At 43.9% G+C, this 24,790-nt stretch overlaps 2 protein-coding genes and 1 pseudogene across 3 annotated transcripts; 2 read left to right on the forward strand and 1 right to left on the reverse strand.

Moving 5' to 3' along the window:
- The first annotated feature begins 467 nt into the window (after nucleotides 1–467).
- LOC135707780 (transcription initiation factor TFIID subunit 1-like) lies at nucleotides 468–19,425 on the forward strand. Of its 2 annotated transcripts, XM_065229662.1 has the most exons (8): nucleotides 468–1,041; nucleotides 1,103–3,941; nucleotides 4,091–4,649; nucleotides 4,710–6,154; nucleotides 6,214–6,312; nucleotides 6,384–6,570; nucleotides 18,175–18,579; nucleotides 18,784–19,425. In XM_065229662.1, the coding sequence occupies exons 1-8, from the start codon at nucleotides 875–877 to the stop codon at nucleotides 19,359–19,361; spliced, it is 6,279 nt and encodes a 2,092-aa protein (XP_065085734.1). In that variant the 5' UTR covers nucleotides 468–874; the 3' UTR covers nucleotides 19,362–19,425. The 2 variants fall into 2 exon arrangements, with proteins under 2 accessions (XP_065085734.1, XP_065085735.1); XM_065229663.1 differs by lacking the exon at nucleotides 18,175–18,579.
- A 64-nt stretch (nucleotides 19,426–19,489) lies between these two features.
- LOC135707781 (probable peptidyl-tRNA hydrolase 2) lies at nucleotides 19,490–20,121 on the reverse strand. Its single transcript, XM_065229664.1, has 2 exons — nucleotides 19,972–20,121; nucleotides 19,490–19,907 (listed from the first exon to the last, which is right to left on the reverse strand). Exons 1-2 carry the CDS (start codon nucleotides 20,119–20,121, stop codon nucleotides 19,536–19,538), a joined length of 522 nt encoding a protein of 173 aa, XP_065085736.1. The 3' UTR covers nucleotides 19,490–19,535.
- Nucleotides 20,122–23,333: 3,212 nt separating this feature from the next.
- Nucleotides 23,334–23,953, forward strand: LOC135707786 (large ribosomal subunit protein eL20-like; annotated as a pseudogene).
- Nucleotides 23,954–24,790: the final 837 nt, after the last annotated feature.

A 24,790-nucleotide genomic window follows, 5' to 3' on the forward strand; every position in this document is an offset into this window, starting at 1 on the left:
CTTTTATACTATTTAGAAGTGAATCGTTTCTGAGTGTATTAGACTTGAAAATCTTTCGAGTATATCACAATCTTATGTGGCTTCAATTTGCTGTAGACTGAGGTATTTGTTTACTTTCAAATTTTTTGAACTTGTTCACTGTCAACCATCTTCAGCCACAAGGTTTACTGCGGTGCTTCCATGAATGACGAAAAAGTACAATTCAGCATTATTGATATTAATCGCATTATCATCAATTTCTGCTTTATTTGCAGGCTTTCATTATACAACGTCTTCTATAACGGGAAAATTAGGCTTTCAAATTAAATTACAATTCATTCTAGAGCAGTAATAATCAAAAATTAAAGTTTTACTCAATAGTGTTGCTCCGCATTCGGCTGACCCTCAAAAAAGGCCTTTCACTTTGTTTGTGTGCGTCACCGCACGGTTTCGAACTGTCATATCAAGACAATTTTTCCATCGCTTAACTTCGCGTCATGTCGTCGGTTCAGTTTTTTACTCGAAAACCCCGGTAAATCCGAATAGTTTCCGTCGAAATTGGTTCAGAAGCGTAGATGAACACCCCGTGCAAATGGGGAAAGTGCTATTTTCAGGGGAAAAGTGAAATTCGCCCGGAAATCTTCGATTCTCTCAAGCCTTTTTGGCGAGTCTAACCTCGATCCGTCGGCGAAAAGGTTGTCAAATTTTACTCGTCCGAATCCGAAAAAAAAGCCGAAGCGAAACCGAGTGCTGGGACCGTTCGGAAAAGCCTTTTGTTTTTGTTGTCGGCGCCATTCGTGGTACCGGGTGGTCAGCTGTTGTTGGTAAACAGCGGCGGCGGCATTCGTGAGTGGGTGGGTGTAGTGTTGTTGTTTTTATTTTGATTTAGTGCATCATGATGGATAACGATAGTGACAACGATCATGATCCCGACAATGATAACGATAACGAAGGAGAGCTCAATCTGGCGGGATTTCTGTTTGGCAATGTCGACGAGCATGGCCGGTTGGAGAATGACTTTCTGGACGAGGAAGCCAAGCAGCACCTGTCTTCGCTATCGAGGTATGTTGGATGACTAGTTACGGCTAAAATGGTAAACATTTATTGGTGATTTGTTTTCCAGGATGGGTCTGTCGTCATTTTTGGCGGACGTTCTAACGGATGGAACGGAGAAGCCACCGTTCGAGAACAGTGATAGTGATGATTCTTCGTCCAGCGATGATCATCGGTATGACGATCACGATGATGATAATGCAAATTATAAGATAAAAGCGGAGGATGCGGTGGATTTTTCGGATTTTAATGAACTGGCAGAGGATTTACCGGTAGCGATTGAGCCTTCCGACGGGAAGAAAGGTTCCGGTGGAGAGGATGACTATGATGATATTGAGGCGGCTATTCCGGTTAGCAAGGTGGATGTCAAAGGGGTACATTCCGATGGCGGTAGGGATGCAGACGATGAGAAGGAAGATGGTGTGGATGATAAACAGTTGATGCCCCCGCCCAGCGCCCCGATCAGTGGAGCAGAAGGGAAATCCGATAGTGAGGATGCTTTGGAAAAGCCTAAGTTAGAGCGAAAGTTGGATACTCCTCTGGCGGCAATGTTACCATCGAAATATGTGGACGTAGACGTGCGTGAATTGTTTCCGGACTTCCGCCCGGATAAGGTTCTTCGGTTTTCTAGACTATTCGGACCAGGGAAAATTTCTAGTTTGCCGCAGATCTGGAGAAGCGTCCGTCGTAGACGGAGGAAGAAACTTCAGAAGCTAAAGATGAAAGACGGCTCGGATTCAACCTCGGATTCCGATGAACCTCGCCGAAGACATGGCTATGATTGTGTTTATGCTCCGGTTCCAGCAAGGGATCAGTGGGAGTCGGACGATGAAGATAGATTGCTGAGTCTAACTCGGGAAGAAGAGAAAGAAGAAAAACCTGACACTGACCAAGGTGGCGATTCTAAGCCAAAGGTGGCGGATTGGCGTTTTGGACCGGCCCAGGTTTGGTACGATATGCTGGACGTTCCGGAAACGGGAGAAGACTTCAACTATGGATTCAAAACTACGGACAGAAGGGAGGAAATGGATATAAAAGGCGATCCAATACCGGATGATGCTTTCCTGATGGTCTCCCAGCTGCACTGGGAAGACGACGTGGTGTGGGATGGGAATGACATTAAGCATAAGGTGCTACAGAAACTTAACTCCAAGATCAATGCAGCTGGTTGGCTACCGTCCAGTGGATCTCGAACTGCAGGTGCATTCAGCCAACCGGGAAAGAGTATTCCACCTTCCCCAGCCGTGTCCGGATCAAAACACAGCAGTTCCAGTCAAGGGAAAATGAGCAAAGCCCAGATGATCATCGCCGCTGCCCAGAACAAACAGCTAGAGGAAACCGACGATACGTGGTACAGCATCTTCCCGGTTGAAAACGAAGAACTGGTCTACAGCAAATGGGAGGAAGAAGTCATTTGGGACGCTGAAGCAGTCAGCAAAATTCCAAAACCCAAAGTCCTCACTCTGGATCCCAACGACGAGAACATCATTCTCGGTATCCCAGATGATATTGACCCTTCAAAAATCATCCGGAATACGGGACCTACCCCTAAGGTCAAAATCCCGCACCCGCACGTTAAGAAGTCCAAAATTCTCCTCGGAAAAGCCGGTGTCATTAACGTTCTTGCAGAAGATACGCCTCCTCCGCCGCCGAAAAGTCCTGACCGTGACCCTTACAATATCTCTAACGACGTCTTTTACATGGCCAAATCATCGGAAGCCACACTGAAGCTCAAAGTGGGCGGAGGAAACCTATTGCAACATTCCACCCCAGTCGTTGAGTTGCGCGCTCCCTTCATCCCGACCCATATGGGTCCAATGAAGCTGCGAATGTTCCATCGACCTCCGATGAAAAAATACTCTCACGGTGCACTTGCTACCGGCAATCCTCAAGCAGTGCTACCGCTACTGAAGAACATCAAAAAGAAGGCCAAACAGCGAGAACTGGAACGAATTGCTTCCGGTGGTGGTGATGTCTTTTTCATGCGCACGCCGGACGACCTCTCCGGTCGCGATGGCGAATTGGTTCTCGTGGAATTCTGCGAAGAACATCCACCCCTGATGAACCAAGTCGGTATGGCCACCAAGATCAAAAACTACTACAAACGCAAAGCTGCCAAAGATTCCGGTCCCCCGGAGTACCGTTATGGTGAATTGCACTTTGCTCACACTTCCCCATTTCTGGGAATCCTCCATCCGGGTCACTGCATCCAAGTGGTCGAAAACAACATGTACCGAGCCCCAATCTACCCACAAAACATGCTGGAATCCGACTTCCTGGTCATCCGAACTCGTAGCAATTACTACATCCGAGAGGTGGACGCCATATTCACCGCCGGTCAGGAATGTCCGCTGTACGAAGTGCCCGGTCCGAATTCGAAAAGGGCCAACAATTTCGTTCGCGACTTCCTCCAGGTCTTCATTTACCGTCTGTTCTGGAAGAGCAGAGACAACCCGCGTAAAATCCGCATGGACGACATCAAGAAAGCCTTCCCGGCCCATTCGGAGAGCAGCATCCGTAAGCGGTTGAAGCAGTGTGCCGATTTCAAACGTACCGGTATGGATTCGAACTTTTGGGTTATCAAACCGGAATTCCGGCTGCCTTCGGAGGAGGAAATTCGAGCGATGGTCTCGCCGGAGCAGTGTTGCGCGTACTTTAGCATGATTGCCGCCGAGCAGCGACTGAAGGATGCCGGTTATGGCGAGAAGTTCATCTTTGCCCAGCAGGAAGACGACGACGAGGAGATGCAGTTGAAGATGGACGACGAGGTGAAGGTGGCACCGTGGAATACGACCCGAGCCTACATTCAGGCCATGCGGGGCAAGTGTATTCTGCAGCTGAACGGGCCGGCCGATCCGACCGGATGTGGCGAGGGGTTCTCGTACGTGCGGATGCCAAACAAACCAACGGTAAGTGTCTTGAGGCGGGGTATGGGCTGTGATTTTACCATAGTTGCCGACCACCCAAAAGTCAGCTTCTGTCTCAAAATTGGAACATTTCATTAGTCGTCCAATTTTATTATGTTGCAATAATTTACTTACTTTATATGTCATTGCAGCAGCAAAATAAAGAAGAAATTGAAAGCCAGCCGAAACGTACCGTCACCGGTACGGACGCCGATTTGCGTCGACTGTCCCTGAACAACGCCAAAGCGCTGCTGCGTAAGTTCCAGGTACCGGAAGAGGAAATCAAGAAACTCTCCCGGTGGGAAGTCATCGACGTCGTGCGTACCCTTTCGACCGAGAAGGCCAAAGCCGGCGAGGAGGGAATGGATAAGTTTTCCCGCGGCAATCGGTTCTCGATTGCCGAACACCAGGAACGCTACAAGGAAGAGTGCCAGCGTATCTTCGATCTGCAGAACAGGGTGCTGGCCTCGTCGGAAATACTGTCCACCGACGAAGGCGAGTCGACGGCATCGGAGGAGTCGGATCTGGAAGAGTTGGGTAAGAATTTGGAGAACATGCTGGCCAACAAGAAAACTTCCACGCAGCTGTCGCTGGAGCGGGAGGAACAGGAACGCCAGGACCTGCTGAGGAAAATCATGGAGGAGCAGGGTAGCTCCAATAGAGGTAAAAAGAAGGACGACGATATGAAGGATCTCCAACAAACTCCCACCAGTAAGTTTCCCAACTATGAGAAACGTTATTTGTAACGACTGAATTAACTTTCTTCTTTAGCAAAAATCCTGAAAATCACTCGAACCTTCAAAAATTCGGAAGGCCGAGAGTACACCCGTGTGGAAATCGTCCGCCGAGCGCCAGTCATTGAAGCCTACACCAAGATACGTACCACCAAGGATGAGGCATTTATCCGACAGTTTGCCACCCTGGACGAGGCGCAGAAGGAGGAGATGAAACGTGAAAAGCGTCGTATTCAGGAGCAACTGCGACGAATCAAGCGTAACCAACAGAAAATCGGAATGATGAATCAGCAGCATCAACAGCATTCGGTAGGAACGCCCATCAGTCTTGGTGACCGGATAACTCCGGGTAGTTCCAAATCCAGTGCACATTCTTCGACGCCAAAGGAAAGCCACACCAAGGAACAGAGTCCTTCGTCTCGCAAGAAGGTCAAACTGAAGCCGGATCTGAAGTTGAAATGTGGTGCCTGCGGTCAAGTTGGGCATATGAGAACGAACAAAGCATGTCCGCTGTACACGGGAACGGTTCCGACACCGTCGTTGAACGTGGCAATGACCGAAGAGCAAGAAGAGGAAATCGAGAAGGAACTGAATGCAGATGATGAAGATTTGGTAAATGTTGACGGAACGAAGGTAAAGTTAAGTGGCAAGCTATTGAAACGGCACGAAGATGTGAAGAGAAGAACGCTACTGTTGAAGGTTCCCAAGGAAGCGGTCAGCAAGAAACGACGTCGCGTCGGAGGTGATTCCAATTGTGATTATTTGAAGAGACACAACAAAACTGCGAACCGTAGGCGAACGGATCCGGTTGTCGTGCTGTCTTCGCTACTGGAACAGATTCTGAATGAACTACGGGACATGCCGGACGTGGCTCCATTCATGTTCCCAGTGAACGCCAAGCAGGTCGTGGACTATCACAAGATCATTCAGCGACCGATGGATCTGCAGACCATCCGCGAGAATATCCGTCAGAAAAAGTATCAAACCCGAGAGGAGTTCATCGCCGACATTAACCAAATCGTTGAAAATTCCTCGCTCTACAATGGACCGAAAAGTTCGCTAACGATCGCAGCGCAACGGATGCTTCAGAAGTGCAAGGATCGCATGCAGGAAAAGGAGGAGCGCTTGACTCGGCTGGAGAAGAGTATCAACCCGCTGCTGGATGATGACGATCAGGTGGCCCTGTCCTACATGCTTGGGGAGTACGTGAACGGTCCGCTGAAGGCGATGCCGGAGAGTTGGCCGTTTTTGAAGCCGGTCAACAAGCGGTTAGTGAAGGATTACTATACGATCATTCGGAAGCCGATGGACCTGGAAAAGATTTCAAAGAAGGTGGCAACGCACAAGTATCATTCGAGAGTCGATTTTCTGCAGGACATTCATCTGATCGCTGACAACTGCGAGACGTACAACGGTTCGGAGGCAAACTTTACCAGGCAGGCAAGGCACATGGTGGAAGTCGTCAAACAGGCACTGGATGCGGTAGGGAATTTTGATGTTTTGTGGAAATCTAAAAATGCAACGATTTTTTTTTATCGCAGATGGACAACATGGCTCAGTTGGAGAAGAACATTGCCCTGGTTCAGGAACGTGCCCGCAATGAAGACATCGACTGGGAAGACGATGAACGGGATGGCAAGGTATTGCAGTTGCGATACGGGGATAATTTCGCTATAGTTCTACAAATTATGACTCCTTCCTTTGCCTGTAGTATTTCCACGGATCTCGTGACACCTCTCCGGATCGGGACTTTGGCGACGAAGATGCCAGCAATTTGGAACGGCCTTCGTCGGCCGGCTCGATGACATCCAGTCGGCCCGGTCCCAGTGGGTTGATGAAACCGAACCTAGATGGGAAGAAGGCTCGCGGCAGGCCACGGAAGATGCAGCACGAAGAAGGTAGGTGGAGGATGGGTTTTACGGTGTTTGTGGATATTATTGGTAATTGGCTAATGCACATCAGCTTTTTCTGACTTAGGTGTTTAATGCTTGTCGCGAAATGCATGCTGATCGCTTGCGAGATCATATTTGGATTGGTTGATTGATAGTTTTCTAATTAGTTGGGATGGGTTAGAAGGCGGAAACTCAAGAGAGAGTTTTCAAACGGACGTATCTGCTTTTGCAAACAAAGATTCAAACGTTCATTTGTCGGTACTGTTAGTTCGCTCGCGGTCCTCTTTATTCTGTGCTTTCTCATAAATATTGCCGGCTTTGTTACATGGAACCGATCTTTTACCAGTACCCGTATCATCTGCACACTTGTTTTTCAGGTCATCATAAAATACAATTTTCCTCTGAGATCATGTCATTTTTGTTGCAAAACTGCCAATCATCGTAGCGGCAGCCGATTACTTTTTAAGATCGTTTCTTGTTTTAAAATTTGGTCGGAATGTCGGGGTGAAGTGTGTTCGAGAAGTTGATGACCAAGGGGTACAAAGCGGTTTGTTATGTGTATTCTTTTGGCAACCTTTAGTTGGCGACCGGTAAGATATGATCGAAACCAACTCAGCAAATGCAATAGCATGGTTCAACTTGTCGAATGTTGCGGATAGGTCTGAATAAATGATGTCCGTTTGAACCCGATCCGACATGCTTTCGGTTATATACGATGTGAGACACAGCAGATTGGTGGTTGTAGAGCGGCCGACAGTAAACCCATGTTGATCAGCACTCAAATACTGCTTGCAATGGGACAGCAACGGTTCCATAATCACTAGCTCGAATAGCTTCGAAACGGCACTTAACGATGTAATTCCTCGATAGTTATCCACAGCTCGTTTCTTTCCTTTTTTGTGGACGGGAAACATGTGCGCAAATTTCCAGCAAGATGGAAATATGCCACTGGAGAGAGACATTCGGAACAGGCGAAGAAGCGGAATTAACAAGCTAGCAATGTCTCTTCAAAAATACAGATGGAACTCCATCAGGTCCAGGGTTGAAGTATGACTTGAGCAGAGTCGCGGCCTTAGAAATCATCACAGCATTAACATCAATTGCACCCAGCGTTTGATCATTTACTGGAACGTTCCTGGCAGCCAGGTTAATATGGTCGTCAGTTAGTATCTCATTAGTGAATACACTAGCAAACTTGTCGGATAAAAGGCGGCATATATCCTGAACGGTGACAGCAACTTCTCCATTGAATTCCATAGACGATGTGGGCCGGATTCCCTGCGTTGCTCGTTCACGTAGTTCCAAAAGGATTTCGGGTGTAGCTTAAGTTTGTGCTGGATGCCTCGTTGGAAACTTGAAAAGCATTCACGACTGACACGCTGGTACATGTGATTCAGCCTCTTATAATGTAGTTTCAGAGGAAGCGTGACTTCAACCTTTGTGGTGAGTTCTTTTCGGGATGTGTCTGCCAATGACATATGCCAAGACATGTGAAAAGGTTTGCGCTGCAGCCTCAACGTCATCTGTTCTCCCATACCATGCTAGACAATACATTTATGATGCTGGTCAGCTTTACGGAAGTCATAAGAAACCGTAGCAGGATAATCGTCGAAATCACGCACGAGTTTGTCCTCAACAGTGACAATTAGAGGAGGGTGATGTGGAACTAGCTTAGTTAGTGCACAAGGAGCTGAGGAAATTAATGGAGCCCTGTCCTGTGTGCTCACGAAGCAGAGGTCCAAGCTGAGACCATTTTCGTTAACTACATGGTTAATTTGAGAAAGCGTCGCTGCACTGTAGTTGTCGAGAAGGCTAATAGCTCCTGGAAGAAATGTAGAGCTATCAGGATCTGGATACAGGAATCCGCTATGAGATGGACTCCACGAAGCGCCAGGCAGATGGAAGTCACCAAAAATGAATATCTCATCAACTGGAGTGGCACTTTCGATAACTGTGAAAACTGACCGACAGTGAGTATCGATGAGTGCATTGTCGCGGACTCGATCAGGTGGAATGTACAGAGCGCATAGAAATAGGGGTTTGTTCATAAACTACGTAGACAGGTTTTTTGGGATTCTTGACCCACCCCCCCCCCCCTCCCCCTGCGTAGACAATTGTCCATACAAAAATATTAAAATTTGTATGGGCCCCATGTCCAGGACGACTATGCTGAACGCTGGCAGGAATCGGCACGACTGGGCTGGAGGAACCAGGAGCTCCCAAAGAGCGGTCTATTGTGCGTCCCGGAGATGAATTAGGATTGTTCGAACTGTAAAGCGGATGTATATATGTCAACACGTGCGCAATAGTGAAGCAGTGGATGACATCTCAACCAATTCATTTCTAGGAAGGGAAACATGCATTAATTTATCTCGCGAAATTGAGGAATTATTTACCAACCTACACGTACTGAAATATCATCCTCTGATCGTATAAAAGCTCAGACAATTAAAATCGACACATCGAAATCGCTTTTTGGGATGATAACTGCATCTAGATGACGGTAGTTTTGAAATTAGATGATTTTCCTCTCGAATACAGGATGAACATTGCGAAAAATTGAAATGTGTAATGCTCTCTGCAGAATGATTGTCATCCTAAATTGAAATGCATATGGTATTGGTTCAGCTCCATAACGCAAATCATTCAAAACGATGATGTTAATAATTCAAACGAAATTTGCTGATCTGAGCTGACAAACGAGGTGGAATCATAGCCATCGCTATACCACATGCATTTCAATCACTCTGGACTTAAGAAAAAAAAATGTATGTCCATTATTAAAAAATGTTTTCCATTAAGCATTAAAAATGTTCAAGGACTGAACTCAAATTCCATATGTTTAAAATATAGAAAATCATTTCAGGCTGCAAAATTTCCCTCAATTTCTCAATTTTTTAAGTCCCAGCCATTGGTGCAGGGTTTGAAGAAATGACGTCTTCTTGCCGTCCGAAAGGCACACCACCTGCTTCACGCTTTTGTCCAACGCAACAAAGTAGTCTGGATCGATGCACATCTGAGACGTCGCGCCAGAGTCGATGATCCACGCATCACGTCCGCTCTTCTGCTGCAATTCCCAGAACGACAAATCCTGCTTTGAATGGTCCTCGGTAGCGCGTTTGACCTCGCTGTTTTTTCATCAAAGCTCAGTACTGCTTCTGTTTGTGACCCGGCTTCTGGCAATAGTTGTAAATGAGCGTCAGCCTTGAGCACGGATTCACCAACGATGCCATATATACAGACTTCTGTACACGAAAAAAGTGGCCACCGCTTTTTAATTTTATCCAAAAAATATCAAATGAAGTATTTTGTGAAGCTACAGTTAATGCAATAACTAGTTAAAATATGTAACTATTTTTATATCTAATGAGATTAGAAAAATTGTTATTATAATTAAAGTTACAAGGGTTCAAAAAAGATAGTGTCCATCTTTATCGTGTACAAAAGTCTGTATATCTGGCATCGTTGGGATTCACTGCATCCCCTGCCTCCTCGTTTGGCAACCTCGTCCTTCAGCTTGAACTTGATCAGCTCGAGAGCCAACTGGTTGTCAGACCTGGCCTCCAAAGCCGTCGTGAGTGTGTTGAATGATTCGCGCAAGCTTCGTAACACCATTGTCAACTGCCATCAACACACCGACGAACCGACATGCTACAGGAGCATTTCTTTTGTCCACAATTCGAATTGTCAAACGAGCGATCCGAACTTTCAAACGGGCGATCAGATCTGTCAAACGAGGTGAGACGCAAACCAAGGCAACATAAAATATACGTGGGTTCGTGTCCTTGCTCATATGGTATGGCGCGATCGGATGAATAGATGTCGGTAGTGTTTAACGTATTTTAAATAAGGCGTCTTGGGCACGAATTTGAAAGTAGCATGCATGAGCTGTCACGTCGGTTCATCGGTGATCAATAGCAGTTCTAGACTAACATTTGAAAAGGGCGTAACTCCAAAATGTAAACACACCATATTTTGCCACATATATAGAGAACAGTTCACAAACTAATCGATAATACGAAAAAGTAGAAGAAAATATCACTTCAAATCATCAAAAACGTTTCTTCTTACATAGCGTATTTCCAACTTTCAACTCTTTTATGCATCTGGTTGTTACGCCTTGCACCAGAACTACGAATTATATTGTTTTAATATGCCAAACGTACTAATTCTGTAGTATCTAGTCACGCCCGATTCATTTGAAATGCATCCGATAGATATTTCACGTATAAACAACCAACAAAAAGAAGACCCAAAAATCTCCGGGCGTAATTCCACTCTCACAAAATTTTCGAACGAAGAACCAAGGCGGCCGATGATTGAAATTTTTCAAACCAAAGCTAGGCCCTACTGCAGGGCCGATGATTTGTTTTGAATTTATTTGACGTTGCGAAAAGGCTTATCAAAGCACAACGGCTTAACAAAAAGGGCCTATCCATTGCAAGATTCACAAAAAAGGCATTAATTTATGCATTTTAAATTTTTATCAATTTTCATATATTTTTGAAAGGATTTCACATATTTTGGATGTTGAATGCTGAGATGCAGTTACTATTGTTATTGTGAACAATATGAATGCCTAAAATACTTCAATTTTCTTAACTATGAATTGAATAGTGGCGGAAAAATTTAAAATTCATTTTCTGGTTTGTTTACATTTTGGACATAGGCCCATTTCAAATGTTAGTCTAGACTTCTTTGATAATTAGCGTCGCCCGGAGAGCGCCCTAAGTCTGCTGCGGCGTTTTGAGGCTTTAATCAGGTTCAGTGGGCTATCCTCCAGAAGCAGCCCACTCGTGGCAAGCGCCTTCTCACAGGAGTGGAACTTCGGATCAAAAAGTGGCTCCACTTGTCATTTGCTAACACTAGCGCACCTAGCGGTAGAAGGCATCTTCTGCCCGCAGTTAACATAGGCAGCATGCTGTGATAGTGTGAGTGCACATAGAAAGCCCGTGTGGAACGCTACCACAACACATCGCTTATTGAGCAGAAAACGAACCACTTTTTGATTCACCAATTTGTTTGCACTTCCCCTTCTGTTCTGTGGCCTTCTGGTATCTGGTGTTCGAGGCTTCAATTTTCTGTGGTTGTAGTGCTTAAGCAGGAACTTGACTTTGGTTTTCCACATACCGTAGCTGCTTTCATTCAGTTTGGAAATTCCTTATCTGTTAATTTGTTGTTGAAGGATTGTTTTTTTTTTCGTTGTTCTTGAAATTGTTTTTCAGTTGTCGATCGGTTGTGATGGTTACTGCGCTGGGCCCATAACCTATCAGCAGGATTATACCAACAATCAATACGAAACTAACGATTTTAAATTGGCTCACTACTTGACTAGCCTATTGGTCCCAAGCAAATCGATTAACGTACCCCATTCTAGTCAAAATTCTAGTACTACACAATGTTTGTTTTGATTTGCTATGAAAGTTTGACAGATAAAATGAGGGGTTATTGGATTTTCCTATGTTTCGAGGGGTGATTCGACTAGCTTGGGACCGAAGATAGTACCAGAGCTGAGCCAAAAAGTTGAGCACGTTTCTTCGGGACCTACTTGTCTTAGAGTTTGCTTGGGACCAATAGGCTACTAAAGTGGTGAGCCAATTTAAAATCGTTAGTTTCGTATTGATTGTTGATTATACCCCGGACATTTTTTTTTTTTTTTTTTCTTTATTATAGAGATTTTTAGCCTGAGGCTAGTTCATCTCTTATACCCCGTACAGACTATGGCTTAAAGCATGTAATATTCTTTGGTACAAGCAATGTAAATATTTACCTTATTTGACGAAACCCAGGTAATCATGACAACAGTAGGTCTTCTTCATTCAAATTGTTTTCAATAATCAAACGTCATGATTACCTGAGTTTTGTCAAATAAGGTAAATGTTTACATTGCTTGTACCACAGAATAGGTTGTCTTGCAATGAGCACTCATACATAGGATTTCCAGTGAAAACTACATGTGTATGAGTGCTCATTGCAAGCCAGCCTATATTACATGATATAAGCCATAGTCTGTACGGGGTATTAAAGTAAAACACGACCCGATGTCTTCAAACTAGAGAGGGTCTAGTATAAGAGAGAAGTGGATTCGGTGGATTCAAAACAAACTACCTTGGCGCCTATCTTGATTGCATTGGCAGTGTTACTAGAAACCATCTAGGCATAGGTTGCCAAGGCAGTTTGTTTTGACGTAGGTCTACGTCTTTGTCGACTATACTGGGGTGCAAATCAAAAAATATGTGTGGTGAAGGAGTGTTAGGTTTTGAACGCTTGTAACTTTGTTCTTTATAGATGAAAGTAAAATCCAAATACGCCAATCGATAGGATATTACATTACGAACCTGCTGAAATAAATATTTTTCCAATTTTTCTGTAATTAAGCTTTTGAAAATGTACAAATGATAATTTTTTCACTGTTTTAATGAAATAAGCCTGTTTCCCAAACCCAGTCATCATAAACGAATACCACTTGGTTGCACATCATTCTGCATGAACCTGAAAAGATATAAATCAACGCTGCTCTCCTGCCTCTGCTTATAACCGCTTCGGGCAGCGTGGCACTAGGTCCTGCAGCAAGCAGGACCAAGTCAGCTGCCAAAGGTGTATCATGGCGTGTCCACCACAATGCATATCATGCATCATAGATTGAGATAGATAGGTTCTACGTCATACTGCGGTCGTGTCTAGGACACAACAATTTAATTTTTTTAATCCGCTCCTCTCTTATACTAGACCCTCTCTATATTCATAGTCTGGTGGATAGAATCTCGGGAACCAATTGAGCTGTCAAATAGCGGAACCAATCGAGCAAATCACGATCAACAACAGAAAAGAGCACATCAGCTATTGTGAACAAAACTTCAGAAACCATTTTCTCGTGACTCAAGGCTCGCCTACGCAAACTAACACCATCTTTGGGTTGGGGAAATTTTGTTCCCTATCTGATGATGCTAGTAATTTGCATTCGATTGGCGTGGAAAGAATAATCAACATTTTGTTTATAAAAGCTGATAGTACCTTTTCAATTGTTGACCTACAATATATTGAATTGGTTCCGCTTTCTGATAGATCGAAATTCTATCCGCCAGTCTATAAATATAGCTATTATACTTCTTTCTTCTTCTTTCCTTTATTTAACGTCGGTCTCTGTTCCTCAATCTAGTGCCAATCACCGACAGACATCGATTGCCATCCATTGACGGCAATCGAATGTGCAGGTAGGCAGCTTCCACACCTGCGTAGGATATCGCACCCATTCAACACACATGGGCCGGGACCAACAGCTTTACTTCCCTTCCGAAGGAAGACGTAACCAGAGATTTTTATGCCTCAGAAAAATCCCACCGACCTCGGCTGGGATTGAACCCAGGCCCATTGGGGTGTTAGAAAGTAGTCACGCTTACCACTACACCACCGACGCCGGCTGCTATTATACTTGAAACGTATGGCCATTCTTCGCTGCACATAGCATAAATAATTACATTTTTTGACAAAACTCAGGTAATCATGACAGATATTGACGCGTCAAATATGGACCAACAGGTCTGTGCCATAAAAAAGGAAGCTTCTGACGTACTACACTGAGGCAGATAGACTTAAGAATTTCATAAGGCTCGTCTTATGAACGAGACATATGAATTTCATAAGCGCGATTTATGAAAGATATTCGTCTAACATAAGGTAGCTCTTATACGCCTTTAGCCATTCTTTTTACCCATAAGCGTTGACAGGTGAGTGGTCTAAACACAGGACCCGTAATCTCAACTTCCATGGTTCGGTTCCAGCAACAATCAATACGAAACTAACGATTTTAAATTGGCTCACTACTTGACTAGCCTATTGGTCCCTAGCAAATCGATTAACGTACCCCATTTTAGTCAAAATTCTAGTACTACACAATGTTTGTTTTGATTCGCTATGAAAGTTTGACAGATAAAATGAGGGGTTAGTGGATTTTCCTATGTTTCGAGGGGTGAATCGATTAGCTTGGGACCGAAGATAGTCCCCCTTATTCTGCGCCGCGAGTGAGGTGAGGTGACTCGCTGTCACTTGTGAGGTGTCAATAGTCACCGCGAGTGAGTTGACTCTCCATTTGATTTCCACAGAGAGTCACCTCACTCGCGGTGACTTTTGTCACCTCACTAGTGACAGCGAGTCACCGCACCTCACTCGTGGCGCATAATAAGGGGGAGTATCAGAGCTGAGCCAAAAATTTGAGCACGTTTCTTCGGGACCTACTTGTCTTAGAGCTACCTCTATGGTTCCAGGCTGCTCCGTTTAATTATTTTTTTGTCGACATTATTTTTCATAAGGCAAATATTTTCGGCGGCGGCGTGATATGTTATTTTCTTCCGGCGGCGGCGGCGTAGCGGCGTCACGCCGTTTGCTTTCGGCGGTGGTGGCGTGGGTCGGTGTGAGTTTATTTTTAATGTTTTACTTTTCAAACTAATCGCACATGTTCAAAAAATGCTACCCACATTTGAGTTCAGATTGCTCAAAATCGCTAAAACGTACGTCACTCATAGTATGAATAAATTTTGCGACACTTTCCCGGGGAAAACTTCTTGAAATGGGGAAAATTTAAGAAAATTGTACACAGGTTAGAAGTGCACTAGTGGACAGACTAAGACCACATTCAGTTTGCCGAGCTATGTTATGCACATTGTTAGGGTGGATGCCTGACCGGGTGCAGATACGATCGGCCCAGCTATGTATGTTAAAAACTCGTTCACTTGGCACACACACACACACACACAATACCTTGCGAACCAAGGCTGTTAATTTTCCAAAAGCAGAGAATATCTCCATCTACAACGTTGTTCGGGTATGACGTAGCCAAATATGCGGTGCACGCTTGCTCGATGACTGAGGTCGCACTATCTTCTACGTTTGAGTGCTTCATAGAAAGACTGAGTGGCACAACTTGGGCACATCAATCGGCACACCTTCGGCACAATCTCGTAGGTATTGGACGTTTTAAATTAAATGGAAGCACTGCTGAACAGCTGTCATTGAAGTTGTTCGCAACATTACGTGCTGTTTGACTGTTTATTTCTGCAACATCCTCTTATTGAATATACCACAGAAACTCAGACCAGCAGTTCGCTTATAGATCTAAATACGAAATGTAGGTTCTAGAGTGTAGACCTGTGCGCCGATCAAAATATTTTCGGCGGCGGCGTGATATGTTTTTTTTTCTGATTTCAGATTACTGAAAATCGCTAAAACGTAGGTCACTCATAGTTTGAATAAATTTGCCGACACTTTCCTGGGAAAAATTGTACACAGGTTAGAATTGTACTAGAAAACAGACTAAAACCACAATCAGTTCTCCTCATATTCGAGAAGTTTTCCTCGGAAAAGCGTCGGAAAATTTACTCATTTTATGAGGGACCTACGATTTCGCGAATTTAAGTAACATGAACTCTCATGCTTCGTTCATAACGCTGTCCAGACTGGAGAATTATAAGATGTTATAACGGATGTCAAATAACAGAAACCGCCATCAAGATAGCGCTATAACATGTTATAACTCTGTAGTCTGAACGTACTATTAACAACAATCAATACGAAACTAACGATTTTAAATTGGCTCACTACTTGACTAGCCTATTGGTCCCAAGCAAATCGACTAACGTACCCCATTCTAGTATAAATTCCAGTACTACACTATGTTTGTTTTCACGGAGATGAAAAACTACCCAAAATTAAGTACTTTTCCCTCAATTCCGGGGTTCAGCCCAATAACCCAAATTTGAGTAAATCGCATATAGTAGTTTCTACACAGACAAACAGACATAACACATTGAATATTTATCACTGTAAAACATCGTCGCTAAAACATTACCGCCATCTGTTGAGTACACTGTGGTGGGTAGTACGCTGAACAGATGGCGGTAGTGTGTAAACGTCAAACTCAAGGGAAATGACTATGCGCGCCACAGGTGGCGGTACTACCAACTACGATACTTTTGAATTGACCGTTAAATGCTTGTTCGATGAACAACTTGCGAGTGTTATGTCTGTTTGTCTGTGGTTTCTATTTAACACCAGCAAAAAAATTACCTACTCTCAAGTATATTATAAGTTTAAAGAACTGAACATTTTTATGGATGTTCCGGATCTTCCTGGTCCGTCTCGTGGTCCCAAGGGTCAATTTTCCAAATCATCTATGAGTGATTTCGAAAAATCAGAAGAGCTTTAGGATCAGTTTCATGAATTTACCTCTTTTAGGGATGATTTGGACCGATTGGAGGCGAACCAGCCCAAGGCTGAAAGCCTCCCTAATAAAGATAAATAATAATAATAATAATGATTTGAACCCTCTGGAGGGCCATTTTGTGGATCCAAGGGTCGATTTTCCAATCACAACTCCGAATTCATATTGATAGAATGTCAATGAATGGTTTTGAAAATAAAACCGTGGAGCTCTAGGATCAGTTTCATGAATTGACCACTTTTACGGATGTTCCAGATCTTCCGATGGACCATCCCGTAGTCATCAGGGTCTATATTCTCGTCACAACTTTGAATTAATTCTGATAAGACCTCTATGAGTAGTTTTGAAAAAAACGCGTAGCTCTAGGATCAGTTTAATAAATTGACCACTGTTACGGATGTTCCGGATGTTTTAGTGGACCACCTCGTGGCTTCCAGTGACCAAATTCAGGTAATAATTTCACTTTAATTATGATAAGATTTCTATGAGAGGTTTCGAAAAAAAAGGGAATTTTTTGGATCAGTTTTATTAATTTACCACTTTTACGGATGTTCCGGATCTTCTAGTGGACCATCCCGTAGTCCCCAGCGTCCATATTGCGGTCATAGGCAGAATTCATTCTGATAAAACGTCTATGAGTGGTTTAGAAAAATCTACGTAGCTCTAGGATCAGTTTCATGAATTGACCACTTTTATGGATGTTACGGATCTTCCGGTGAACCATCCCGTGGTCCCCAGGGTTCATTTTCCGTAGAAAATACCGAATTAATTGTAACAAGACGTCTATGAGCGGTTTCGAAAAAAAAAACATGGAGCTCTAGGATCAGTTTCATGAATTGACCACTTTTACGGATGTTCCGGGTCTTCCGAAGGACCAGAGTTCTGATTTTCCGGATGCAAAATTGTTCCAAAAGAAGGTCTATCTTGTCAATAACTTTCCAGAAGACACCAGGAAGTCATCTCTTCAAATTACCCTACAATAAGTGTTTGTCCCCAATTAGCTCTAATCCCACATGTATTCGTTAATACCGGTTCGTATTGTGCGGTCCCTATTTATTAACCGTACTATAGGAATCTTGACTATATTTGAAGGAAAGGGTTAAGCTGCTTCCGGACCGAGTAACTATGGTATTCTGTTTGCATAATGTTTAAAACACATCCATCATCAAGCATCTGCCTTTCCCCTTAGCTAGCGTCTCTAACATGAGCCTGTCCTACATCTAACCCTCGAAACGTGTCCAGCTTGAACTAAACCACCACCAAACAGTGATTTCCATATGTCTTGCCTGTGCGTGTGAGTGCTTCTTCTTCTCCTTCTTCTTCGTCGAATGCACAAGACCAATGAAAACCAATCTATCCTCACTATCTCGCCGTATTGTCCTACTACTACCTAGAATTTCCTGGCATGATGATGTCACAGATGATGAACAGGATGCTGCTCAAGCGTTCCCGCGGTCGCCCGCGGAAGGAACACGACGACATGGACAGCACCACAACCACTCACAGCAGCAGCCACAATGTGCGTGGCGGCCCCGGCGGTTCCGGAGGCTACGGCAGCGGTGGACCTGGGCGGGATCTCGGCGGGTATGAAGGCATACCGTCGAGTTCTTCCACACCGCTACTGGCTACCGATCCGTCTGCTTCGGCCTTCGAAATGAACTGGATGGTCAATGCGGGCACGTCGGCGGTGGATGGGACCAAGCTAACGGGTACTAACAATTCGTTCTGGCGAGATAGCACTACTACCAGAGGTGGAAGATTCCTTGGGGATTCGGGGCTTTTTGGGCGAATCAAGCAAGGTAAGTTCGAAGGGGTAGATGTAGTTTTCTTAGAGTAGAAGTTCGAATTTCCTGTAGATCTGCTGCATGAATTCATCCGTAGAATAGCAAGCGCACCGTTTCATGATGTTGTCTATTCGGATTTCATCTCGTTTGTCTCGCTCGGTAGTAGTAGACTGAACCCCATAGGCTAATTCTTGACATCTTCCTCTGATATATACATAGGTGGCCAGTATTCGACCGATGACGAAGAGTTCGAAGAAGTCACCATGAGCGACAATGAAGGGGTATCGGTTACTCTTGACCAGTCGAATGCTCAATCGAATTCGTCTATGATGCCACCACAGGAAGGAGATAGCCAACAGGCAGCAGAAGCTATGGTCCAACTCAGTGGCGCGCAGTCCCAGTTTTATCAAACTGCGGAAGAATCAATGGAGATCGACCCTAACTACGATCCGAGTGATTTTCTCGGCATGTCTAACCGGCAGCTGGGCACGGAAAGTACGGGGCAAACTGGAGCAAACCCTAGCCAGTTTACGTATCAGCAAGGAAGCGCCTTCGATCCAAATTTTCAACAGTTCCAGCAGCAACCATCGCAATTTGAAGACCAACAGATCCTGGCAGTGGAAGGCCAACAGCAAGAACAAGCGGAACAACCGTCGGTCCTGCCACCTCTGCAGTCGCTGCATAAGGATCTGGCTATCTCCGATAGTGATGACGAACAGAATAATTTGCAAATGGATATATTTAGCAACGCAAACGAGAATGATGATAATGACGATGGAGGAGGTCTCTGGTTCTAAACTAGTTTTTAGTACTAATATATATCTAGCTACTTAACCTTCATGTTTTATAAGCCTTTGATAAAGTTCTACGTCTACCAACAAATAAACTTTGGTCTTTTTCTTTCAATTTGAACGAGACAGGTCTTCGTTTGGCATTATATTCGAAATACACTGATCAATCGCGCCTTCCGCTTACAGCAGCTTCAGATGACCCGTAATCATATCGATCACCTGATTGGGTGCTGGTCCGATCGCCAGCACGGTTTTGCTGTTCGGTTCAATCTGAGTCCTGCCGGCATCGCGGATCAGGCAGCAGTTCAGATTGTTTGCCTTGGCGGTGCGATAGACCTCCATTAGCTGCTGTTCGTTCTCGACCTTGACGGCAATCTTGGCCTGACCGGTGTGCTGCCACTTTCGCAACACGGACGGTGTCTTTTTCAATGCTCCCTCGAAAGCGCCCACAGCCGCATGGCCACACTGGGCTGCGATTTTTCCCTTGCCCATTTTGAGATCGTTCCTGACCACCAGGATCATCTTGTACTCGCCGCCAAAGTCGGAGAAAATCTTGAACCGTAGAAGAACGTCAAGTTAGTTTTTAATTATTGCCAGTAGAGGATATTGGACTTACATTTTCCTCCTCCTTTTTGGATGCTGTCGTCTTCGACGCATCACCACCGCCTTTACCGGCATCCTTGCCAGTGATCTTGTTGCCGAATGTGTATCCGGCGAGAAAGGACACCACAACGGCCACAGCACTGACAATATGGGTATCCAGCATCCTAGAATATGGAATAATCACAATACGTAATGTTTAACAAATTGTTAGCGGTCAATTCTGTAAAAATAGTGATGATTGCGAAAAACGTGATTATAACCTGATATAAACAATGCAGCATAAAAATTTATGAAGCGCTATCCGCTTCCAATGTGCCTAAACAGGTGAGGTCCAGAGAATTTATTATCTCTTTTGTTCCTTCGCTGTTTAAATGGATGATCGAGAGACGTCACACTCCGTGAACCGTTTAAACAGCGGGAGAATGAAAGAAACAACAAATTCATACTGGCACACCTATTTACATTACATGGCCTCGGTTAAATTTTCGCATATTGAGGAGATGGATTCTGTTTTAGCTGTCGAACACGAGAGGTCGAATCTATGAAATATTTCAATAGGAGCTACACTCGAAATCCAAAAAGGAGTAAAATCGATACTATAAATGAAATCTAGATAAAAAATTCAAATAGGTCCTATCTACATTGACCGATTCTCTTCATCGACTTTCTCTTCCATTAATAACTCAACTTCAAAAGCATTCCCTGCTGTGTTCAACGTTCTAAGCACAAGATAAGAACTTCTGCTATCAAACTGTGTGGCAAAAATAGTACCAAATGCATTTGCTTAGGCGAGGATATCAAAAGAGAAAGTCGATGAAGAGAATCGATCAAAGCAGATAGGACCATTTGAAATGTTCATCGAGAAATGATATTCTTTGGTACAAACAAAGTAAATATTTACCTTTTTTGACAAAACCCAGATAATCATGACGTTTGATTATTGAAAACAATATGAATGATGACGACCTGAGATTTGTCAAATAATGTAAATATTTACATCGATTGTATTAAAGAATTCATCCGCACTCAAAAATTATGAATGTTGTATTCTGGAGTGCTTTTGACGTAGGACTACGTCTGTGATTTCTATATGAGGGTACACTTTGTGAAGACCGAAAATGGAACATGTAACAAAATTTCGAAAGATTTTGAGCGATAATAGCTCAGCTGCCCCTGCACCAATTTCAATTATTTTTTCACCAATAGATCAGAAAAATTCCTACTGTTAAATTGAAGACTTTATAATTTTTCAAAATGTCCCTATTGAAAATTGCACGAATCAAGGCTGGCCTCAACCGTTGCAAGCAGCGAGGTGTAGCCCACATGAGCATCCATATAAGGAGGAAAAAACCGCACCGCTATTGATCGTCAGTCGATGTGGGCCATCTATGCCAAGCGCGTCACTTTCATTCCAAACAACATGCAGCTCTCCAGCCTCATCTGTGTTTTACACCCTAATAGCTCAGCATTACGCAACCATCACGACAAAACGGTCTTTTGCAGGAACACCATACATTTGTAAAAGAGTATTTTTGGACATATGTCAAGGTCATCAATCGGATGTCAGTTCCCATATCAAGATAGTGCTGGAATTAGGGCATATCAGCTTTTGTAAACAATGACTAACTTCAAGGATGTCTTGAAAGTCAAGGCTCGCCCAAGCAAATCAACATCACCATCAGGTAGGGTAAGACTTACTCTCGGACTTACTCTACCCGATGGTACTGTTGGTTTGCGTGGACGTGCCTTGAATTCCTAAAAATCATCGAGAGAAGTCATTGTTTACAAAAGCTGTTACTCCTAATTCCAGCTCTTTCTAGATATGTTTAAATCTAACATACCATGTACTTTAAGGCAACATTGGAGTTGCAATTTCCAAAACCAAAGTCGGTTGCGGTATGAAAGTAGTCTGATTTTGATCCAGTGATGATGGATTTTAATTTTTTATACGCCAATCGATAGGAATTTCTGTTAAATTTAAGATTTCATAATTATTCAAAATGTCACTATTGAAAATTGCACGAACGTGCAACTGTTGCTATGATAATTAAAATAATCACCGATTGCCTGCGACAAGCGATTTCCCTAACACAGATTTCAAAGTTGAATTCCATCCGGTCTCACCAAACGGTGTTTATTAAAAAAAAAACATAAGCCCCTTGCTGCAGTTAACAAGTAAGATTTATTAAACAAGACCACGTAGTTCTACCATAGAGGTAACTCTAAGACTAGAAGGTCCCAAAATAACGTGCTCAACTTTTTGGCTCAGCTCTGGTACTCTCTTCGGTCCCAAGCTAATCGATTCACCCCTCAAAACATAGGAAAAACCAATAACCCCTCATTTTGTCTGTCAAACTTTCATAGCGAATCAAAACAAACATTGCGTAGTACTAGAATTTCAACTAGAATGGGATACGTTAATCGTTTGCTTGGGACCATTAGGCTAGTCAAGTAGTGAGCCAATTTAAAATCGTTAGTTTCGTATTGATTGTTGGTTCTACGTCTCCATTGCGTACAACCATAGAGGTAACTCTAAGACAAGTAGGTCCCGAAGAAACGTGCTCAACTTTTTGGCTCACCTCTGGTACTATCTTCGGTCCCAAGCTTGTCGAATCACCCCTCGAAACATAGGTAAAACCAATAACCCCTCATTTTATCTGTCAAACTTTCATAGCGAATCAAAACAAACATTGCGTATTACTAGAATTTCGACTAGAATAGGGTACGTTAATCGTTTGCTTGGGACCAATAGGCTACTAAAGTGGTGAGCCAATTTAAAATCGTTAGTTTCGTATTGATTGTTGGTACAACCCTATAGGGCTGTCCCTTGTAGTTTTTGAATAGGTCGTATGTAACATATGTAAACATATTGTGATTTTAAAGCTTCCAGAATACTCTACCTATACAACAGGCACACTTTCTTGTTCCTGTTTCATTTTTTCATCAATCAAAACATAGATTAATGTTACATACCTTACTTCTATGGTAGTGTCAATCGTCTTATGTACCTACCACGACCACCTGTTGGGTTTTTCTAATAAAAGTGCATTTTTTTTGTAAACCGTTAATGTAAAATTGTTGAGGGCACACTTAACGGCCACCCCAGGGGGTAAGTAACTCTGCCACTTTGTGACTGTGCTGATTGTGTTTCTTGTGTGTTTTTGGGTGTTTCAGGATGTTTCTGTGTCGAATGAGCTGTCAAAACGTCAAGCGGCAACATACAATGTTTACTGGCAACCATGACTTCCACATCGCTGAAAATGACAGATCCCCCTGCGATCGTCGTTGTTTATTGGCGTTGACGGTGACTCTGTATACAGGTATAGCTCTTTACTCCTATGGTAAAATCCTGTAAAATCCAATAAGCAAACGACAGTCTGTGCGTGATACATGGCGGAATTGATGCACATCTTCGCACCGGACCAGATCGTGGCCAAGTCCCGTTTCTGGTACTTCCTGCGGCAGCTGCGTAAGTTCAAGAAGGCCACCGGTGAGATTGTCTCGGTCAAGCGTATCCTGGAGAAAACTCCGCTGCGCGTGAAGAACTTCGGCATCTGGCTGCGCTACGATTCACGTCCCGTACCCACAACATGTACCGCGAGTATCGTGATCTGACCGTTGGCGGTGCTGTCACGCAGTGCTATAGCGATATGGCTTCGCGCCACCGTGCTCGTGCCCACTCCATTCAGGTGAGTTGCTTTTTGGTAGTATTGCCCCGGAAAGAATCACTGATGCGAATGTTTTCCCAACAGATCATCAAGGTCGAATCGGTTGAGGCCTCCAATACCCGTCGTGCTCACATCAAGCAGTTCCACGACTCGAAGATCCGCTTCCCGCTGGTGCAAAGATACCACCACAAGCGCTACAGGAAGCTGTTCTCTTTCCGCCGACCGGATACTTACTATCAGTAAACCAGGAGCCGCCGTTCATGTACTGTTAATTCCACTCTTTTTTAGGGAGTAAAAATGATGAAGATCCGTAAGAAACCATGTGAACATTCTTCGTGATTCGTTGAGAAAGAAAATCCGTGAGTGGAATAAAAGTGGATCCTAAGGAAGTTGGTTCAATGCTTCCCTTGAGAACAACTATTTTGTGAAGATGGATGAGTTTGAATTGGCGATTTCATGCCGCATTAAATTTAGCAATGACGGACATTCGTAATTGAGTAATGCGGTGTGAACATTTCAAAAGGGCCGAATTGCTTTTGTAAACAATGGCTTTAGACGTCGATTACTCGCGAATGAAAGCTCACAGCTGGTAAACTTCGCCCCGTACTAAGTGTATAAGACTGGTAGTTCTCTACGGGCACGAGTCTCTCGAAACGGATTTCCCATACAACGGAATAGAGAAAAGGGTGATCGACAAATTTGATTGTAATTTATCATCATGAAATCTTCATCTTCGTCAGGTTCGGTAGCATTTATCGACTCAAGCTTGAGGTTGGAAACCAACGGAGACGGTATTGTTGATGAACATTGAGTCTCGGTGAAATGAGTCGTTTCACCATTTTACTGATGGTCGCTCTCGATCCCGATCGTGTTCTCTATATCGCCCATTTCAATTAGAGGAAGCTTCCTCGGAGGAGGTTAAGCTTCTAGGCAAGCGACATCTGACGAAAGGCGTTTGTTGACTTCTGATGCCAGTGAATCATGCAGCTTAGCAACATGCCGCGTGAAACTAAAGATGTTCCAGTTCTCAGAGGCATCGGCGATGGCTGTTAGCTTTGTGGTCTGCCCGACCAACGTGCACAATGGACATGTTATGTCAGCTCTGAACTGTCCTGAGCTTGAAACCGTGGCGATCGAAATTTTCAAGTTGGACCAGGAAATTTA

This window comes from Ochlerotatus camptorhynchus, unplaced genomic scaffold (assembly GCF_037179485.1).
Source record: "Ochlerotatus camptorhynchus isolate MF236.1 unplaced genomic scaffold, CSIRO-AGI_Acam_v1.1 ptg000318l, whole genome shotgun sequence".
NCBI lineage: Eukaryota > Metazoa > Arthropoda > Insecta > Diptera > Culicidae > Ochlerotatus > Ochlerotatus camptorhynchus.

Coding starts and splice junctions, on each gene's coding strand:
- LOC135707781 (XM_065229664.1), bottom strand. CDS start 20,121: ATGCTGGATACCCATATTGTCAGTGCTGTGGCCGTTGTGGTGTCCTTT. Junction 19,908..19,971: donor CCAAAAAGGAGGAGGAAAAT/GTAAGTCCAATA, acceptor CTACGGTTCAAG/ATTTTCTCCGACTTTGGCGG.
- LOC135707780 (XM_065229662.1), top strand. CDS start 875: ATGATGGATAACGATAGTGACAACGATCATGATCCCGACAATGATAAC. Junction 1,042..1,102: donor CACCTGTCTTCGCTATCGAG/GTATGTTGGATG, acceptor TTTGTTTTCCAG/GATGGGTCTGTCGTCATTTT. Junction 6,571..18,174: donor GAAGATGCAGCACGAAGAAG/GTAGGTGGAGGA, acceptor ACTACTACCTAG/AATTTCCTGGCATGATGATG.